Genomic DNA, 21,317 nt, shown 5'->3' on the forward strand with positions numbered 1-21,317 from the left:
GAAAACAGTTCTTCATATACCTTAAAATAAAGATTTTAGCAAATAAAACACACTCCCATGACTAAATAAGTCATTAATTACAAAGTTAAAGCTATTCCTTCACTGAAAACTAAATTGAATAATCAAGAATGACAATATTTCAGCCCCAAGGCCATCTTTAACACATCAGCAGTAGGTGGGGGAGAGATAGGATAAGAGGCAGAGAGAGATCAAATTATATTAAAGGTTGGAATTTAAGCTAACATAATGTAATACAAAGTTATTGGAAGCATGGCATGTTGAAACTATAGACCAGCACATATCACCTAAAAAGTTTTTTTTTTAATTTTTTTTAATGTTTATTTACTTTTGAGAGAAAGAAAGAGAGAGAGGAAGGGCCAGAGAAAGAGGGAGACACAGAATCCGAAACAGGCTCCAGGCTCTGAGGTGTCAGCACAGAGCCCCACGCAGGGCTCGAACCCATGAACCGCGAGATCATGACCTGAGCCGAAGTCAGACGCCCAACCGACTGAGCCACCCAGGCGCCCCTGCCTAAAAAGTTTTGAGAAAGAATATTTCTGTAACTCAAGATAACTGTTATGCCTAAGCCTTAAATTCAGGACACTGGCATTACAAGGCAAATTATGAAACTATCCTGAACAAAAATTGGATCTGTCTGGAAGCCATTTATCTAACTCTCTAAAGAAAGCTCATATTACTTATGCCAACAGAGTTGACTCAGCTGCAAGGAAGTTAAGTTACAATGAAATGCCAACCAAGGCAGAAACTTCAGCATAACTAAAAGAGAAGGATCTACCATAGATATTACAGGGTATCTGAAAAGACTTTAATCTGGAAAACTACCACACTGCAGTTCAAACTGTCTTGCAAAACAGCAAGAAAATAAATAAAGAAAACATTAAGTATTGGCCACACCATAACTACTTTCTACAAACTTATTTCTGAAAAATACAAGATCTTTATATGATGGTGCATTTCTTAAATTCAAAGTACGGCTATATATTAAATGTTTAGATTGGTATCAAAAAATACACAAAAAAAAATAAAACAAAGCAACACTTCCACAATCAACAATTCAGATCAGTTTTTAAAAGTCTCCATGGATCTAACCTATGTAAATCTTTTGTCCTCAGTGAACCCAACACTACTCAGGAATAAAGAGGACAAGGGAAGGTCATAAACTGAATTTTTTACTTCCTATAGAAGTGCAGTAACATGAGGAACCTCTCTCCTCACCCACACCCATATTATAACAACAGATAACTGAGCTCTTAGGAATAATAGGAATGTCTACCCCTTCTCTATGCTCCCAAGGCACTTTACACAAGCTTCCCCTAGAGTTCTTACTATTTGAGTGTCTTTTATGTCTGTCTCCCCACCAGACTGTGAGTTCCTGTTGGGTAGAGATCTTATTCTTTATTAAACATCCCAGTACCTAGTAGTGTGTCACACAGCAGTCAATCGATAAATCTTTCTGAAACATATATATTCTCCTACGTTCCATTCATCCTGTGAGCATTTGTGTGTGTGTGTGTATTCTCTATGCGCTAGGCAGAACAGACCTCAACTATATGATAATGAAAAAAAAAACAGAACCTCTGAACTCAAGTGACTGCTTGTGTTTCTGTAAGTTTATTTTTGCAATAAATTAATTAGTAAATTCATTGAAGGCAATCATCTTGTCAATTACAGGTTATTGTAACCATCAAGGCAAGGTGATGTCACAAAAGTGAGAGCACTGCCTTGTGGTGTGAAGCGATCAGATGCAGAGTAAGTTTTAAGGGTAGAATCAATAAGGTCTGCTGACAAATTAAATACGGATCCATGTGTGAGAGAATGAGATGATTCTTTACATGTATTTAAAAAGCAAAAGAACATTGTAATTCCTACTAGAAGATTGGTTTCCTAAAGTAAAATTGCTCCTATTTTGTGGGTTAGATATACTCTCTTCTCCTCTGTAAGCAGATGCTTTACACTATTTCCTTCAAAGGAAGGGAAGAAGTTAGGATTAATAGCATACTAAGAATAAGAACTGAGAGCATTAGTAAAACAGTAGAGCTAACTGAAAAAAAGGAAGGCATAATTAGAACACTGGATATATGATTTGATGCACATTAACATTTGAGTATGAAAGACTTTCCAATCCATAGCCTAGTCTTAAGCAGGCATAGGAAAGTTATCTATAAAACAGAAACCAAAAAATGGAAATTCAGATTTAAACTTCTAACCCCACGTAAGGAAATTATTCTTGCCTCGGGCTTTTTAAGTATCTTTTTCTAGGGGAATATTGAGCAATACAAAGATCATTGGCAGCATAATCAGAAAGGTGTCAGGATATGTACTGGATACATTCCTAGAAATTAATATTCAAAGTTGGAAACAAAAATACCATTGAAGGGTATTTTATGCATTCATTAAGTTTTAGGACCATTTTGCAATCATTACGTATTTCTCTTAAGTCAAATGCTGGGAAACAGAAATAACGTTAGTTATTTAAAATCAGCCACTTTTGATGCATTTCTATTTCTGAAACAAAATATAGACAAGGAAACAAACAACTAGAGTTTCAAATTATGCATTTGGAACGAACATTGTTTAATTTTCAAAAGAAAAAAATGCATCATTCATCACCAGACAAATGTTTATAAGTTTACAGTGTCTTTAAAAACCATCAGGATTTCTTCTCCTTTTTTGTGTTTCTTAAAAGATGCTTAAGCATGCATTTATTCTTATGAAAGAATATGGGGGAAAAGTTTAAAAACAAATTTCTAAATAATATAACTTATGTAAGCAATGAGTACCTCCTGTTTGTTTTTGTTCCTAAAATTAACAGAATATTACTTGTTCAACATTAAATGACAAAACAGATTGAGTCATTTTAAATTGTGATTTAAAAAAAAAAGAAAGAAAGAAAGAAACCTCAATGAAAACAAACCTGGACATTCATTTTATGTTTCCTTTTAGGGTCTACCAAAGCAAGCAGGCTAGGCCTGCTTAACTTCCAACAAAGCACTGAAACAGATATAATATAGAACTTTTCCCCTTGGCTTTCCACACCACAACCATGTGTACCATTATTTAGCCTAATTCCTACACTATGGGTATCACTCACAATTTCAAAATTAAATGAAATCAAACTAACAGTACAGGATTTTAAAGGATAGTGTCCAACAAGACTACTTTCCTCTCAAGCCCCTGTAGTTATCAACCACTCAATGAATTAAGGATGGAATGGCAGGCCTCTCAATCAAGTCCAAATCAGGAATGATAAAGATGCAAACTCTGACTTCACTCATTACCTTTATTTAAAGTGGACCTCCTTGATTGCAAATGGTTAGTGGAAAAGTCACTGCCAATGGAACAGAGTTTGAAAATGGCTTCTCCATACCTACGTTCCATTTTGGAAAGTAGAGACCAAATGTACTTCTATACAACTTTTACTTCTTGCCCCATCCTCTGCCACAGCTGCATGTGTAACTGCCCCCCAACCCAGTCAATGCATAGTCATGTCACCTTTGCATTTTAAATTTGCTTCTTAAAATCTGGCATAGTATTTCATACATGGTAAGCAGTCTTATGCTTCAGCCAATTCTCTGTAAAAGTCAAGGACTACTCTGGACTTAATGACTATAAGTGGTTCAATTAAAATCACTTTATAAATGACATATACAAAATTTATCATTTTACCTTTAATTTGACCATCTTATTATTTTTGTTTTTTTGTTGTTTTTTTTTAAGATGACAGCAATCTCAAAGGAAATTACTTGTAACATCGTAGTCAGTGTTTATTTAGAGTATCTGCTTTAAATTTGCCTCCAAATTAATATGTGGTAGCTACATCTTTATCCTACTTACACTTTTAAAATAGATGAAACACCAAAGAAAAAGTAAGTCTGCTTAAAAATGACCTAAAGTGGGGCGCCTGGGTGGCGCAGTCGGTTAAGCGTCCGACTTCAGCCAGGTCACGATCTCGCTGTCCGTGAGCTCGAGCCCCGCGTCAGGCTCTGGGCTGATGGCTCAGAGCCTGGAGCCTGTTTCCGATTCTGTGTCTCCCTCTCTCTCTGCCCCTCCCCCGTTCATGCTCTGTCTCTCTCTGTCCCAAAAATAAATAAACGTTGAAAAAAAAATTAAAAAAAAAAAAAATGACCTAAAGTAAGTGAAAGAAGTCACAACTCATTTGCTTCTATTTCTTTTTGTACTGAAAAAAACACACACACACACACACAAAAAAACAAAAAACAAATACACACACACACACACACACACCACTGAAATCGGAGAACTGTGCCTGCTACGATCTGAGTCTTTAGTAAAAGAAAATACAGAAATGTGATTTTGCAAAGTAGTGAATATTTTATAGAATAGGCATCTGACAATCATATGTATTTTTCCACATCATGAAAAGTAGCAGTCCTTAACAGATGGTCAAATTAGAACTGAAACACAAAATTAAACAACATTGATTCATATTTTCTTGCCATGGATATATTTTATGTCACAATATCAGGTTTTAATTTGATTTTTCTAACAAAATCTGATGACTCCTTTTCCAAAATTGGTGTAAAGCTAAAAAAATAAAAGAGTATATGGTAATCTGTTGAATATAATAACCCTAAATTTAAATTCAACACTATGAGTTCAATGAAAAGATATAAATGTGAGTCATTTTACTGGCAGTAAATAAAGGGGAAAAAATACAAGGAATTTTTGCTCATATCCTGATTCCACCACAAGCTGTGCAATGTTGGGCAAGTCACTATATTACACTCTTAACCTCAGTCTCCACCATCTGTAAAAATGGGTATCATGATTACATTTGCAAATGAGAATTGTAATTACCATTTTTCAAAGATCCACAATTTGTATAAGAAAACTATCTCCTAAATGTTTTAATCCAATATAATCATAGCTTTAAAATATGTTGCTAGGTGTAGCTTCACAAATAACTTGAATAAAGCATTTTGTGGGAAGGAACAAAAATCCATTTCTATGAATCCTGATCTACTCAACAACTTAGGTTTCTATGAACTGCCTTGGATGTCGCACCATCTGTGGCTTTAACGTGCTCCTAATTGTTTCATCAAGGATTCTCATTTCCTGAAAGAATAACAGAGAAAAAAAGTCCTCTAAAGAGAATTCAGTATACTACAGAAATAAGCAAGAATTATATGAGATAACTAAACATCCCAAATAACCTACATAATCAATATAGTAGGTCCTATAAATTCTGATACAATAGAGAGAATAGGATTGGTAAACCTGATTCCTATTTCCATTTCTACCAATGGACAGCTGAGAACACTTGGGCAAGTCAATTAACTCTTTAGGTCAGAACTGCCTCATCTATAAAAGAAGGGGGGAGAATGGGGAGGTTGGTACTGTTCAAGGCTCTTTCATACTTTAGAATTGCACTGGTGCCAAATGTTTTGGGAACCACCACCTCTGCACAATATTACAATGCGATCTTGTAAATCTGAGACAATGTTTATTAAAAAAAATCAAAATCTAGCATACAGATATGGGGCAGAAAAACAAACTACTGAAAAATCTTCCAACGTTGCCATGGCTAGCTATAATCACAAGGTATATGTATCCATGTGACAGCATCTCCAGTAACAGAGGAAGTTCTACACGTGGTTGTGTTTAGGGGTGGATTAAAGGAGAAAGCAAAATGAAGAGAGTAAATACCTTTCTCTTCCAGGTTTGAATATCTAGTAGCAAGAAGCATATTTGCATAATTCTGCTTAGAATTAAATCAGTAAAAAATACAAATGAAATATCCAAATACGGAAAGTACTAGATTATTTGGATAGAAATTACTTGATCTATAATTTTAAAATAGAAAAAACAGTAATGTAAATCAACAACAAAAGAATGCCACGTTCACCAGATAAAATACTGGGCGTTAAATAAACAATTAAAAAAAAATTTTTTTTTTTCTTAACATCTATTTATTATTGAGAGACAGAGCATGAGAGGGGCAAAGAGAGGAGGAGGCACAGAATCTGAAGCAGGCTCCAGGCTCTGAGCTGTCAGCACAGAGCCCGATGCAGGGCTCAAACTCACAAACTGAGAGATCATGACCTGAGCCGAGGGCAGATGCTCAACCAACTGAGCCACCCAGGCGCCCCAAATAAACTTGATTTTGAAAAATGTTCAATGACGTGCAAATTCAGACTATGAAGCTGTGCATGGCAAATGATCCCAAATGGGACCTGAGTATCTGTGTGTATAGAAAAGAACCCTGAAAAGAATTTCACCAAAAACTGAATGTAGGAAAGTTAGGTGGTGAGATTATAGGTGAGTTTTTAAACCTTCCCTATAAAGTACCCTGCATTTTCCACAATGGAAATTTGCTTTATAAGTTTTTAAATTTTTAATTAAAAAAATTTTTTTAATATTTACTTTTGAGAGAGAGAGAGAGAGAGAGAGAGACAGACAGACAGACAGACAGACAGCACAAGTGGGGGAGGAGCAGGGAGAGAGGGAGACACAGAATCTGAAACAGGCTCCAGGCTCTGAGCTGTCAACACAGAGCCTGATGCGGGGCTTGAACTCACGAACTCTGAGATGATGACATGAGCCAAAGTCAAACACTTAACCCACTGAGTCCCTGTTTTCATACTTTTTAAGTGTTCCCTTATAAAGAACAATATATTTTCTATACCTATAATTTCAGAATTTATAAAAATGAATATCCCCAATTAAATTGTTTCCCTAATTCCTGAAAATTAATGTCTTCATTATGTCTGCATTGGACATAGGAAAACATCTCAGAATATTATTCACTTTTTTATAGCATTTTTTGCATTGCTTATAAATGTATCTGAATAAAATATTTTATATATTTTTTCATAAAACAGTCATTCTTCTAAAACATAAGGTTCAAGATAATACACATAGTATGAACAGAATAATCTACAAAATAATATTCTCCCAATTTTTTTAAATTTTTTTTTTTCAACGTTTATTTATTTTTGGGACAGAGAGAGACAGAGCATGAACGGGGGAGGGGCAGAGAGAGAGGGAGACACAGAATCGGAAACAGGCTCCAGGCTCTGAGCCATCAGCCCAGAGCCTGACGCGGGGCTCGAACTCACGGACCGTGAGATCGTGACCTGGCTGAAGTCGGACGCTTAACCGACTGCGCCACCCAGGCGCCCCACTCCCAATTTTTTTAGACACTAGTTATGTCTCAAACATTATGTAAATATGTTCAAAATTAAAAACAGTGTTTAATACACTACAAAATTATTTGAAAAGCTCCACAAAAATGACCATTAATAATCATTAATAAACTCATACTTTAATAATTTTTTTAGGTTGGATCAGATATAGGTCTGTATAGATAAAACATTTAAAACCTTCACTATATAAATTTTGATGTTGACCTGCTGAGCAAAAATGACTTAATTATACATGAACTCTTTTGATGAGTTAGATTTCAGGGAAACTAATAAAAATAGATTTCTGATAAAATAAACAACATTATGAGTTTCCAGGTAAAACCAGAAAAATAAAAAGATTAATATTAATATCCTTTTAGAACAAAAGAAATCAAATACTTTCTTTTAAAATTTTAAGCAAAAGGAATAATAAATTTCAATGACACTATAGATGGAGAAAAAGTTCTATCTCTAACACTTCATGAGAGCTTTTTCCCTGGTAAGAAGCTCATAATAAAGTTTTAAATGCATATGTAAAAATTCTGTGGTTGCATAATACTTGTTCTCTTTGTCATGTAAAATTGAAAAATAACATTTGATGTTAAAGCAAAATCAGATGTTGGAAAAAAATGCATTTTATTACCACATATCACCACTGAATGCACTAGGAAAATATGCTAAAGTTAGTTATTCTGTGCATATATACTAACAGCAATCTTCTCCTGATCGCCTGATTAAGGCTGCTGATGCTAATGCTTTATATGAATTTTGATGAAATTTTAACATTTCTTAGCTTACCAAGTAAGAACATGACAAAAAACAAAGACCTAAAGTATGCAGTCAAAGTAGTAGCAAGACATTTAAAAAAGAAGGAAGTATGCTGCACCAGGGTGGCTCAGTAGCATAAGTGGCCGACTTGGGCTCAGGTCGTGATCTCATGGTTCGTGAGGTCGAGCCCTGCATCAGGCTCTCCATTGTCAGTGCAGAGCCCGCTTCAGATCCTCTGTCTCCCTCTCTCTCTCTGCCCCTCCCCAGCTCACACTCGCTCTCTCTAAAATAAATAAACACTTAAAAAAAAAAAAAAGAGGGAAAGTGTGTATTAACGCCATAAGACGGGCATGCAAGAATAATACTGTGTTAGGCAAACAAGAAAGGCTTCCCCTTTGATTGCAGAAAAACCACATTTGAAACCTCTTCAATGCATAAGGCCACATTTGCCAAGTTCACTTGCACTGCTCACATAGTAATCTTTGGGCTACAAGTCACAGGGCCTTTTTTTTTTTTTTCCCACTGAAAATGTATTTTCATCTTTTCTTGTTTTTACCTTCTGCAGTCTGGCCACAACACACACACACACACACACACACACACACACACACACCCATAGGTTATCCATATTTTTTATCTGTTACCTACATGTATAAGCATGTATGTGTGTATACACACACACACACCTCTTTACCCACAATTTACTTATAAATTATCTACTGTGTACCTGGCTCTATGCCTGATCTTGGACATGGAAAAACAATCAAGATTTGATTCCTGTCCTCCAATAGAAAACATATTATAATACCTCCCACCTGTTTGGTTTACTTAACACACGTGCCTTCAGTATCACTTGCTGATAGAACTGCCAGGTCTTTTCACGAGGGAGCCTCCTTTTGGGGGCCATCTGTCTCAAGTGACTCAACACAGTCTCATTCTAAACTTCCAACCTGCATAGTTGTACAATAATTTTTATTCCCAGTTCCCTGGCCCCTCACTGCCTAACACATTATTAGACTAACCACAGGCAGTCAATCAATACTTGCTGATTGGTTGACTGTTTGGTTGAACCACTAATCAGCAATATCTGGAAACACAACAATAACAAAATAATGGCATCTACTAATTGACACTACTAATAGCTTATTAGATATCAGTTACTCTGCCAAGCACTTTATATACATTTTCACATTTAATTCTATAATAGAATTACTTTCACATCTAATTCTATCATCTTTTCAAAGATGATAAAACAGGCTTTGAGTTTTAAGCAACTTGCCCAAAGACATACAGCTAGAAAATGATTGACACTCAACGTTCTGCCCATAGCCACTAATACTATTATCACCTCTCAGCCCTATTTATAGATGGCTTAACGCAACAAAAAATATTTATTTATTTTGAGGCGGGGTGCAGAGAGACAGAAAGAGAGAGGGGGTGGGGATGGAGAGAGAGAGAATCCCAAGCAAGCCCCACACTGTCAGTGCAGAGCCCAATGGGGGACTCAAACTCACTGTGAAACCATGACCTGAGCTGAAAACAAGAATCAGACACTCAAAACAACTGAGCCACCCAGATGCCCTGACCCAACAAAATTTTGATTCATATGTAGCCATATACTAAGGCATGAGTCTACATAAAAAGCTAAGTCAACCAAAAGTATATAATCACACAAAAAGGATATTAAAGAAAAGCAAGCATATAAGGTATATATATATTTATGTAGGTGTGTTTAAGACTATTGTATCTTTAAGATCATTCTCCAGTTTAGACTCAGGAGATATCTTTTCTCTGCATTAGTACCCAATGTCAAGACTCAACAATACAGTTTTAACAACTGAAAGGGATTTAGTTTTTCACAATCCAGTCATAAGCATTCAGTTGCAGACCTGTGTCTTATCTACATCCAACCCTCACCACCCGGCACAAGGCCTGCCACATACTGGATGCTCAATACATAGTAATGGAATACAGTCAATAATTCTTGAAACTCTGTCCTAAGGTAAATGCTCCATTTATCTGAATGCCTGAGAACATATATATCTAGAACATCATGAACAGAATCAGTGAAGAAATATTTAAGCAGAACAAGATAAACTTACATTCCAATATATGAAATTTGAACCACTATTTCTTAAATGTAAATAGGTAAATATAAAACACGTTAACACAATCTTCTGACTAGAATTTTAATTACAGAAAAGTTGGAATGTTTCGCATTATCTCCACAGCAACTACACCCTGGCAAGAGATACAGTAAATATGTGTGAACACTGGACACACTAAAACCAAAACATGACATAAGAACTAAATTGCAGCAGTTGTCAAGATTGTAGGCTTAAATTCAGCAACTTAATTTAGCACATTTAATCATAAACACCTAACTTCTATCTTATTTCCTTGATTTTAAGAATTACTAGAAAGGTAAAAAAAAAAAATGTGTGTGTGTGTACAAAATATAGGAATTTTGCAAAATACAAAAAAGAGGAAAAGATCAGTAAAGCATTAAGGAAGGTTTATGAAGCATTTTATGATATCCTACCCAGTGGTAGCACCTTCCTCACAGATGCTAGTAACCCTTATCAAGTACAGGATTCATTTGGCCCAGTTTATACTGTCTTCTACTATCAGTATTTCAATGGTCATCTTTATTTACATTTGACTTCTATCACACTCAATTGCAAATCTTTTTTGGAAGCAGGTAGAAGAAAAATATTCTGTCTTCTATTTTTAGTTGACTTTTGCCACAAAAGTAGTGACTCTCTAAAAGTCCCTCATATTCTACCCAATTCCTGTGTACAGCAGATACTCAAAATAAATTCACACATCTACTGAAAGGAAAGTGGTAAGCCTGCTAGGGATGTTCCAAGGTTACCAACCTTCTTAAGATTCCATCTCTACAAGTGCAAAAATGAGCATAATAGTATCTATTTCACAAAACTACCATGAGCATTAAAAGTGCCTATCATATAGCGTGCACTTAACTATTACAGGTTTTATTTTGAGCCTCAGTTTCCTCATAGGTTAAAAGGGATCAATAAAATCCAACCCAGAGTTGTGAGAACTGAATAAGGACACATATGTAAATAAACTGGCATAAATGCCTGACGTATAGCACGTCCTCAATAAACCAGAATTCCTTTCTTTGCTACCTTGCCTCTAAACTATTTTAAGACCCGGAAGAAACTTAAACATCTAATGTAGTAGAATGTTAACAGTAGGTTCAAAGAATAAAAATCCATCATTTTAATAAACTAACATTTTATTCTGGCACCAATACCATTTACCTATGAAAGACTACAATTAGCATTTATTAATATATAAAACGTATCCTAAGAAGAAATCCTAGAAGAAATTTGAATTCGTCTTTAAAATGAGCATTCGTTCATATGTTTACCTTTTCTTCTAGCTGGTCCTTCAAACTCTGATATTTTAGCTGCAGTTTTTTGTTCTCCTGTTCATTCTGGGTTAATTCCTCTGTCAGCCTGTCACACTGTGATTTCAACTTCTCTAGCTGACAACGATGGACTTTAGCCGTATTCTTATCTTCTATGCTTTCTGCCTGAGAAAAACGGAAGAAAAGAGAAAGTCCACTGGCCACAGGCAAATTGTACACCAAAAAAGTACACATTTGATCAGTGGGCAAAAACTTCAAGATTTTGCTCTATGCAGCTGTACAGAAACATACACACAAAGGAAATGCCCTTTGCGTTTATTCAATCACTCCTCAGTGCTCGCAGAGCACTTCCTCAGTGAAAGGTACCACACTAGGTGCGGAGATAACGAATATGAAGAGTAGAGGCATCAGATGCAGCTGTCCGTTCCACAACAATGAATGAGGAGTGTTAATAAAGGCAGAAGCAAGCAGATACTGTGACAGCCCAGGGAGGGGACACCAACTCTGCTGAGGGCTTATGACAGAAGTGTCCCAAAAAGGAAATACTAAGACACAGTACTGACTGATCAGTTTCTTCATCTACGATCCTAGGTTTTGTGAAAGAATTATGTATTTTCAGTACCACAAAATTACCGAACCACCCTTGAGGCTAAAAGGATTATGAATCATGGCAGCCAAGCAACTACAAAAAATTTAATGTGAAAAGGAGTTTGCCAGTGATTGTTTCAGTACCAACAGCATAAGAAAGTACCTGGTATTTGCTTTTTTCTTTTTTTTTTTTTTTTGGAATAAGCCAGAATCAAGTTTCAGAAAAAGTGAGAAATAATCTATTCCATGTATGGGATTCAATAAAGACTTGCCAGGCATGCGAAACTTAAGATACCATTTTAAGTGCTATTTTAAATAAACATTTAACATTTTAAATGAATTTAAAAATAACAACAACGTACACACTTGCTATACGTCAGGCACTGCACTACTCTCAGACCTCTCTGCATAGTTTTCCCTCATTTGGTCCTCACAGGAACCCGACCAGGGAGGTACTACTTTTACTGCCTCCTTTTTTGAAGCTGATGCCCAGAGACACTCATAACTTGGCCCAGGATATGTAATGAGTAACTGCAGAGCCAGGATGTGAACCCAAGAGTTCTCTCTAATGTCCATGCTTTCAACTACTCTGCTGCACTGCCTTTAAAAAGGTAAATTTGTCATTTTTAAAAAACCAGCTGCATACACTTGTCAATGTTAAGTGGTCATACCTACCAGTTACCAACAGGCTGTAAGCAACTACCTATGATCTGCTTAAAATATATTAACTCCTAATATATATGTTTCTTTTCTTTTTACAAGTGTATTATACATGTGTAATCAGGGATGTAGGAATTAGTTCATTGGAATCAATTTCCTGAAAGGAAGTTTTGTCAGCTTTCGACAAAATCTATATTATATTCACCTCACAAAATGCACCTAAGACTAGATGCCATTTTAAATTAACAAAAGAATTGATTTTTAATGAGGAATCCTGTTTTCACAACCCAAAAATAAAACTACAAAATAAAGTTTCTCATCAGGAAAATTGCTCAATTATGATTTTAAGTTTCAAGAGAACGCTCTGCCTTTTCTTTATGATCAGTGAAACTCTTAGGTATACAAGGTTCCCCCTAAAGCCAACGGCAAGCTGGAGCTGGCTCAGGGAGCCTTAAGAACCAGCTGTGCCCATGTCTTCGTGACACTGTCCCTCTTCGGTGATATCTTCTTTCATAGTCTGAAATCAAATGATGTATTTATATAACACTAAACCCGACAAATCCTGTAAATCAGTGTTTCCCCCTGTACTCCCTGAGAGCCTATTTTGAAATATTTACCAGCACGCTAATGCCTAAATTTGACTAAGAACTTACTTCTTGTTGCGGTTTTATTATTACATTTACACTTCACTCTAAGGTTTACAAAGTGATATCACAAAAACCCTGTGATAAAGACATTACTAGTCCCATTTTATCGATGAGGTGCAAAAAGGTTAAGTAACTTGACCGAGGTCAAAAAGCCAGCAAGTAGCAAAAGAGTTCAAATCCTTGGTCTTTTGATTCCATAAAAAGGCTCTACCAAAATTTTTGTTGAAATCATGAGGTGATAACCCAATATCCTTCAAATATTAATAGTAGCTAGAGTATTTCATTAAAATATTTTACATTTAAATTTAAAAAGAGCATAAGGGTAGTTCTAGATGGGGAAAATGTATATTGTGAGAAAAAATATGGGTAACGTCTAGGCATTTGTTAGACTCAGAAAACTAATAAAGGTGAAGCCAAAAGACAAAGAAATATAACATTTATAGAGCTACTTGTCCAAAGTCCTCCTGTACATAATTCAGTATACTAAATCACCTATGATGACCATTATTAACTCCTTTTAATTAACATAAATAAGTAAAAAGTATAGAATTATGTAAATGAAATAGCAGGAGGCAAGGGTTGTTCCTGATAGGCAACTCATTAACTTTAAAATGAAAGTGCATGGGCGCCTGGGTGGCTCAGTCGGTTGGGCGGCCGACTTCGGCTCAGGTCATGATCTCGCGGTCCGTGAGTTCGAGCCCCGCGTCGGGCTCTGTGCTGACAGCTCAGAGCCTGGAGCCTGTTTCGGATTCTGTGTCTCCCTCTCTCTGACCCTCCCCCATTCATGCTCTGTCTCTCTCTATCTCAAAAATAAATAAACGTTAAAAAAAAAATTTAAAATGAAAGTGCTGGGGGGCACCTAGGGGGCTCAGTTTGTTAAGTGCAGGACTCTTGATTTGGGCTCAGGTCATGATCTCATGGTTCCTGGCATCTAGCCCTGTGTGGGGCTCTGTGCTAACAGCCCAGAGCCTGCTTGGGATTTTCTTTCTTTCTCTCTTTCTCTCTCTCTCAAAATGAGTAAACATTAAAAAAATAATAATAAAATAAAATAAAATAAAATAAAATAAAATAAAATAAAAATAAAAAGTGCTGGGCTTTCACAATCTCTGGTTCTCTTTTTAAGCTCTTATGCTGCTTTTGTACTACATTAACACCCCTCCTATATCTGTTTTTCAAATTTAAAAAATAACTAAAAATTTCAGAATATCTACAGCATATTTCTAAATTATATATTCTTTACATAAAGGTAATTTCTTACAGCTTTACTGTCATCTCACCACACATGAACACAAAGCACTTCCTAAAGAAAGGATGGGGAAAACCACCCAGTCTCCTGTTGAATACTATGCACTCTGTTTTGATCCAACCCCCTCACAATTCCTCATCGACCTTCTCCACCAATCTCTGACAAATGGAATGATATGTTTTTAGTTCTTCTTTTTAACCTGTCTGCCACATTGGACACTCTTGACTATACCTTTCCTGAAATGCCTTGCCTCGGTTTCCTTTTTTTTTTTTTTTTTTTAAGACACATTTATTCAGCATCATGATCAGACTATTACATTTAGCAAACAACAGCATGGGTGCAAAAAACCATCTATATTAAAACCCTTTGTTTGAATGCTTTACACTTTCCATAGAACAGAAACTAAAATAACCTGTTATACAATTAGGTTTCCAAGATACCATTCTCTTCTGGTTCCCTCCTGTCTCTCATATAATTCTTTATTCTTATTTGCTAGAACCTCTTTCTTAGTACTTCCCTTACAGATTCGTGTTCTAGAGTTTAATTCTCTTTTCTCCCTACACGATCTCATCCAAATCCCAAGATTTCAACTACCACCAATGGGTTACTGGATCCCAAATATTTAACTTTAATCCCAATTTCCTCCTTAATGTCTAACCCATTATGCACTGAAAACTGTTCTACATAGACTTTCATGGTTAGGCTTCAGGTCCTTTCCACCTAAATTCAACATGCTAAAAAACTGGATTTGTCACTGTTCTCTCCAAATCTGTTCTGTGTTACCTACCTTGACAAACAGCTTCATTATCCACCTAGTCACCCAAGTCTATACCTAGTCATCATCAATTCTAAACCTTTTCCAGTATAGCAGTGTAGTTGAGAACATAGGCACTTGACTACCTAGGTTCAAACCCGGTCGCCACTACTTTCCAGATGTAACACATTGAGCTATTAAGTTCCTATGTTTTAATTTCCTCATTAGAGAAAAAAATACCAAACAATCTGCAGGGACGACATGAGTATTAAATGGTTAACCCATGTAAGTTTCTTACAATGACTACCACAAACTGAGTAGTAAAAAAAAAAAAAAAAAAGTCTGCTGGTATTATTATTGTCAAGAGCCAATCAATCAACATATGACACATATTTTATTTTCTTTAAGATTAGCTCTTCTCCATAACTCTGATTCTACTTTTATGTCCTCATCAACTCTGACAGACTATTATGCCATACTTCATCAATATTAAGACATATTTTCTCACATTTTACCATCTCTGTCTTGGGATGTTGTCTTGCAGCTGATAGTATATTATATATATTTTTTCTTAGTAGATATAATGATGCATCTGACAACTGATGGTGTCTTAGGTTCAATGAAATGTAGTAAAGCCCTCTTACCTATTCTTCCAGCCTCCATTCTGCTCTGCTCACCCCAATTAACAACCCCAAATCCACTACTGCCAGTAGGCTATATGGAACTGGGGAAGAATTCATAAAATAGCTGAAAGCATTCGACAAATGTCAGATAGTTCAATATAATTTCATCTTTCGTCATAAGCATTATTATGGTAGTTCTATTTCAAGGAATTTTGAAAACCTTATAATTAACCTTTGAAGACTTATCTGTTTATTTACCTATTCAACAGATATCTACAATGTTCCAGGAACTGTTCTAGGCACTGAAGATATAGCTGTAAACAAAATAGACTCAAATCTCAGTCCTCACGGACTTTTCATTCTAATAAAGGGAGAATAAAAAATCAATAATATGGAATCTATATCATAAGTACTATGGAGAAAAACTAAAGCAGGAAGGAGGGATAGATTTATCACACTCCTGATAATCATGTTATGAAATAACTCCCCTGCGTGGGGATAATGCTGATACCATTAGACCCTAGAAACATTTCCCCAAATGCCAGATCTCAATTAAGCATTTATCCACGCAACTTTGATTTGGAAAAGAAGGGGTAAATCTCAAAAGCCTTGGGTTTACACAGCTCATAAGTGGATCCACTTTAGTTACCCTGCTTATAAGGACTGTGGTTATAGCTTCTATGGCCTTGACAAGTCTTTGCCTTTTATATTTTGGGGAGGTCACAAATGTTGAATGAGGGCACGTTTCAGGTCCACGACTTACTGCCACCTCTGCCTTTCCTGAACTCCCAAAATAGCTAAACGTTCTTTTTAAAGGGTTTCAGTGCTCTGAAATAGGTGCTCCCAGGTGGCTGCTATAACTCATTTCAACCCGGCGAACAGGCAAGAATAAGCCTCTTTACTGTTAGTTTTATCTTCCCTTCAGTGCTTAGGAATACAAAATGATCTCTAAAAGTTTACGCTTTATTAATTTCATGAGCCACCAGAAAAATTCCTTCAGTAGCATCAGGATAATTCAGCACAGGTACCTTCAGTGTCCTAATATGATTCTCAGCCTCACTCTTTTCCTTCTTGAAGTGCTTCATCAGCTCCTGGATGTTCTGCTCGTGTTTAGTTTTCACACTCTGCAATGACGATGTGAGATCTTCCAGCTCCCTCTGGTGAACGTCTCGTTCTAGCTTTAACTGTGTAACGATTGTAGCTGTTTCTTCATCTCTAGATTTCGCCTGTGTCTTGAGGTCAGCAAGGGTCTTAAGCACCTCTTTCCTGGCTTTCTGTTCCTCAGCCAGTTTATTAGCAAGATCGGCCCGGATGGCACTCAAATCCTTGACAGCCTCCTGCATCTCGAGAAGTTGAGCTTTGTCCTTGGCCTGGCCCTTTTTTAGCTCTGCGATTTCTTCTTCCAGGTGAGCTTTCTCAACTTTCACCTGGCTTTGAATCTTACTCTGCTTCTTCAATTCACTTTCCAGCCTATGGATAGTGTCCAGGGAATCCTTGACTTCTAGTTCAAGGTCAGCTTGATGAGCCTTAATATCACTTAGTTTCTGCTCCTTACAGTGAAGTTCCTCCTCTTGAAGGGCACGCTTGGTTAAGACGTCATTCAATTCCTTTCGAAGATTCTCTATCTGTTGTAATGCTGCATAAAGCTGGCTTTTCAATTCATCCTTTTCTTTTAGAATCTATCAGGTAAAAAAAAAAAATTCACTGTAAAGGTCATCATAGGGACTGTCAGAAAATAACGTTTAATACACACGGAGAAAAAAAATTCATAAAATAAAATTTTGTATTTTTCCATTTTTTTTAATGAAAAATAATTTTCAGGCTAGAAAAATACAATTACCCTGAAGTAGTGCCACATTGAAATATGTTTCAGATTTTCATCACCAACACAGGTCAGTCCTTGATTATAAGTATTTAAATGTAGGATAAGATTCAGCAAAAGAATGGGGGGGAAAAAAGACTCCTATTATAATTTACCAGAGGTTGAAATAATATAATGTTAATTAAAATAACAATTCTTTGCATTTTAATTGCACACTTTTTTTTTCAATAGCACACTTTTAAAAAGGAGAAACCTCAAAAAACATATGGAAGATAATATACGGAAGATATATGAAGATACAATCTAAGAAAAACATCAACCGTCATTAATAAAGTTAGTAGTGACAAGAAATACACCAGTATGTAACTGGGAGTCTTGAAGTCCCAAAAAGACAGAAATAAGATTAAGACTGAGATTAGGATTAGGAGAGGTTGGGAAGGGACTCAAGAGAAAAGTCAAGGGACCGGATGTCCATCACCCTGCGCCAGCCTCTCTGCCAGGTTAGGGTTGACAATGCGGGATGGAGGCCAAGAACTAACCCTCTCATCCTCACCAGCCACCAATGCAGTGAAAAAGCCAGCAGCTAAGGAAGCTGAAATCATTTCTCCCCATCAACCCCCAACACTGGCACCGAGAACAATCTCTGTCCCTGCTTATGGGCACATGTCACGGCTTGATGACAGAAAAAAGAAAATTAAGATTCTCATTTCAGAATTAGAAATAATGACTAAAGACACAAATACTTACAAGGAAGTTTTACACTTTATGTTTTATACTTCAGTATGAAACAATTCATGATAAACTGCAATAAGGCAATCACTCCAAAAAAATAGTTTCCTCAAATCCTTGTCAGTTTTAGCAAAAGAGAAACAGAATGAAGCTAGCATGAGAAATAATGAAAGGAGGTGGTTATGCAATTGGGCTGTGACCAGAAAGAACTGAATATGATTCTCAGTCCAGCCATAAGTCATTCTTGGGCCTTAAGGAAATTATTTATCTTTATAAAGATAACAATAACACCTGTATCATAGGGTTGGGATGAAGACTAGTAGAAAAGAGTTTGGTTAGACAGAAGATTCAAGTTCAAGGAGAAGACAGGATCTCAAGGAGGTATTTGTTCAAGACAGTGATCAACTCTGTGAAGAAGAGGTATAATTGAAAAAGCAAGGTCCCTGGATTGAAAAGACTCAGGTCCACAGAGGAAAGGATTCACCTTGAAAGGCAGGAAAAATGGCTAGAACTATAGGGTCTAAGGGTAGGTGTATTATTTTTCTATTGCAGTGTAACAAATTCCAACAAACTCCGTAGCTTAAAACAATACCCATTTATTATCTCTCTGTTTCCATAGATCCTAAGGCCAGGAGAGGTATTGTGCCCAGGGTTTCCTAAGGCTAAAATCAAGGTGTCAGCTGGCCTGGGCTCTTACTTGGAGGCTTTGGGGGGAGACTCCACTTTCAGGTTCATCCATGTTGTTGGAATAATTTAGTTCCATGCTCTCACCACTCTGGTCCCAGTTTGCTGGCTAGCTTTGGGCCAGGGGTTGCTATGAGCTTCTAAGGCCACCCACACTCCTTGGCTCATAGACTCCTCAGACTGCAGCCAGTGACACCACAATGAATCTTTCTCTTGTTTCAAAGCCTTGGACTTCCCCTTCTCTCAACAGCCAGAAAAATTTCTATGCTCTTAAGGACTCTTGTGATTAGATTAGGCCCATCTGGATAATCTCCTTATCTTCAGGTCAACTGTGCCATATAACATAATCATGAGAGTGATAGCTCATCATGTTCACAGTGTCCAAAAATTAGGGTAACTCATTTCTGGGAGGTCACTCTGCTTACCATACTAGAGAAGACAGAAATGGACAAGTCTTGGCTATAAGGACAGGCAGGACGGTCCTGAGAACAAGGAGACGTGGCTTCAAGACAGTGATTAATGTGTGGAACACATAACAGACGCCCCTGGCCAGAAGTTAAGAGACTTCCATGCAGCTCTGACAATGAAAATTATATTTTCAAGACGAAGCTTTAGCAGGTAAAACATCTTGGAACACAAAAGACTATAATGTCTTCCTGAAGTTGGTTTAAACAGCAAAGGTATTTATTTTTCTCACATAACAGGAACACCACAGATGGAACAGTTCAAGAAGAGCCCTTCAAAACTCAGGCTCTGCCTCTCTACAGTTTTCCAGGTTTTGCCCTCTGCTTCAGTGTTCCAAGCAGCACATCACATGACAACGGGTGGCAGCCTTAGAGTGGACAGTCACAGACTATATTGGTCAAATTTTTAATTTCTTTGCCAATATAGTTACTAAAAACTAAGTAAGTTCTATTTTCTTTTTGTTAATTGCTTGGCTGGTAGCCACAGCCCAAGTTTTTGTCTAGACATGGTCTCTGAGTCTGAAAATGACCGTGTCTCAACTGCTACCTCAATATCCTGGACATTCCCAGGGGCCCTCAGTTGAATAAGCTTTATCTTGAGGGAATTCAAAACAATGGACTTGGATCCCCTTTGTCAGGCCAGGAATGCTTAAGGAGAAGCACTTGAAAGGGGCCTGAGAAATCAGGCTTGTTTTTTTCATCCCATTTTTATTTCTAAGTTTCCTACCTCCCTCTCTTGCTTGGGCTAACTTCGGCATGCATAGATCATTTGGCTATTCCAATGCTAAAAAAAACTCCAAATTACAGGCTCTGTATATTTGGATTATAAATTGCAGATTTTCTGGATTGGAAAAATAAATATTGTCAAAATGTCAATACTACCCAAAGCTATCTACACATTCAATGCAATCCCAATCAAAATTGCACCAGCATTCTTCTCGAAACTAGAACAAGCAATCCTAAAATTCATATGGAACCACAAAAGGCCCCGAATAGCCAAAGGAATTTTGAAGAAGAAGACCAAAGCAGGAGGCATCACAATCCCAGACTTTAGCCTCTACTACAAAGCTGTCATCATCAAGACAGCATGGTATTGGCACCAAAACAGACACATAGACCAGTGGAATAGAATAGAAACCCCAGAACTAGACCCACAAACGTATGGCCAACTCATCTTTGACAAAGCAGGAAAGAACATCCAATGGAAAAAAGACAGCCTCTTTAACAAATGGTGCTGGGAGAACTGGACAGCAACATGCAGAAGGTTGAAACTAGACCACTTTCTGACACCATTCACAAAAATAAACTCAAAATGGATAAAGGACCTAAATGTGAGATAGGAAACCATCAAAACCTTAGAGGAGAAAGCAGGAAAAGACCTCTCTGACCTCAGCCGTAGCAATCTCTTACTCGACACATCCCCAAAGGCAAGGGAATTAAAAGCAAAAGTGAATTACTGGGACCTTATGAAGATAAAAAGCTTCTGCACAGCAAAGGAAACAACCAACAAAACTAAAAGGCAACCAACGGAATGGGAAAAGATATTCGCAAATGACATATCGGACAAAGGGCTAGTATCCAAAATCTATAAAGAGCTCACCAAACTCCACACCCGAAAAACAAATAACCCAGTGAAGAAATGGGCAGAAAACATGAATAGACACTTCTCTAAAGAAGACATCCGGATGGCCAACAGGCACATGAAAAGATGTTCAGCGTCGCTCCTTATCAGGGAAATACAAATCAAAACCACACTCAGGTATCACCTC

General features: G+C 36.9%; 1 protein-coding gene across 4 annotated transcripts in view; it reads right to left on the reverse strand.

Annotated features, from left to right (window-relative positions):
* CEP128 (centrosomal protein 128) overlaps positions 1–21,317 on the reverse strand; it is a 394,462-nt gene that overhangs the window by 240,444 nt on the left and 132,701 nt on the right. For all 4 annotated transcript variants that reach the window (XM_043556773.1, XM_043556771.1, XM_043556772.1 and 1 more), the window contains exons 15-16: positions 16,878–17,528; positions 11,332–11,496 (exon numbers count right to left, since the gene is read on the reverse strand). In XM_043556773.1, the coding sequence (XP_043412708.1) occupies positions 11,332–11,496; positions 16,878–17,528 (816 nt within the window). The remainder of the gene's footprint in view (positions 1–11,331; positions 11,497–16,877; positions 17,529–21,317) is intronic.

The sequence above is a fragment of the Prionailurus bengalensis genome, chromosome B3 (genome assembly GCF_016509475.1).
Source record: "Prionailurus bengalensis isolate Pbe53 chromosome B3, Fcat_Pben_1.1_paternal_pri, whole genome shotgun sequence".
Taxonomy (NCBI): Eukaryota; Metazoa; Chordata; class Mammalia; order Carnivora; family Felidae; genus Prionailurus; species Prionailurus bengalensis.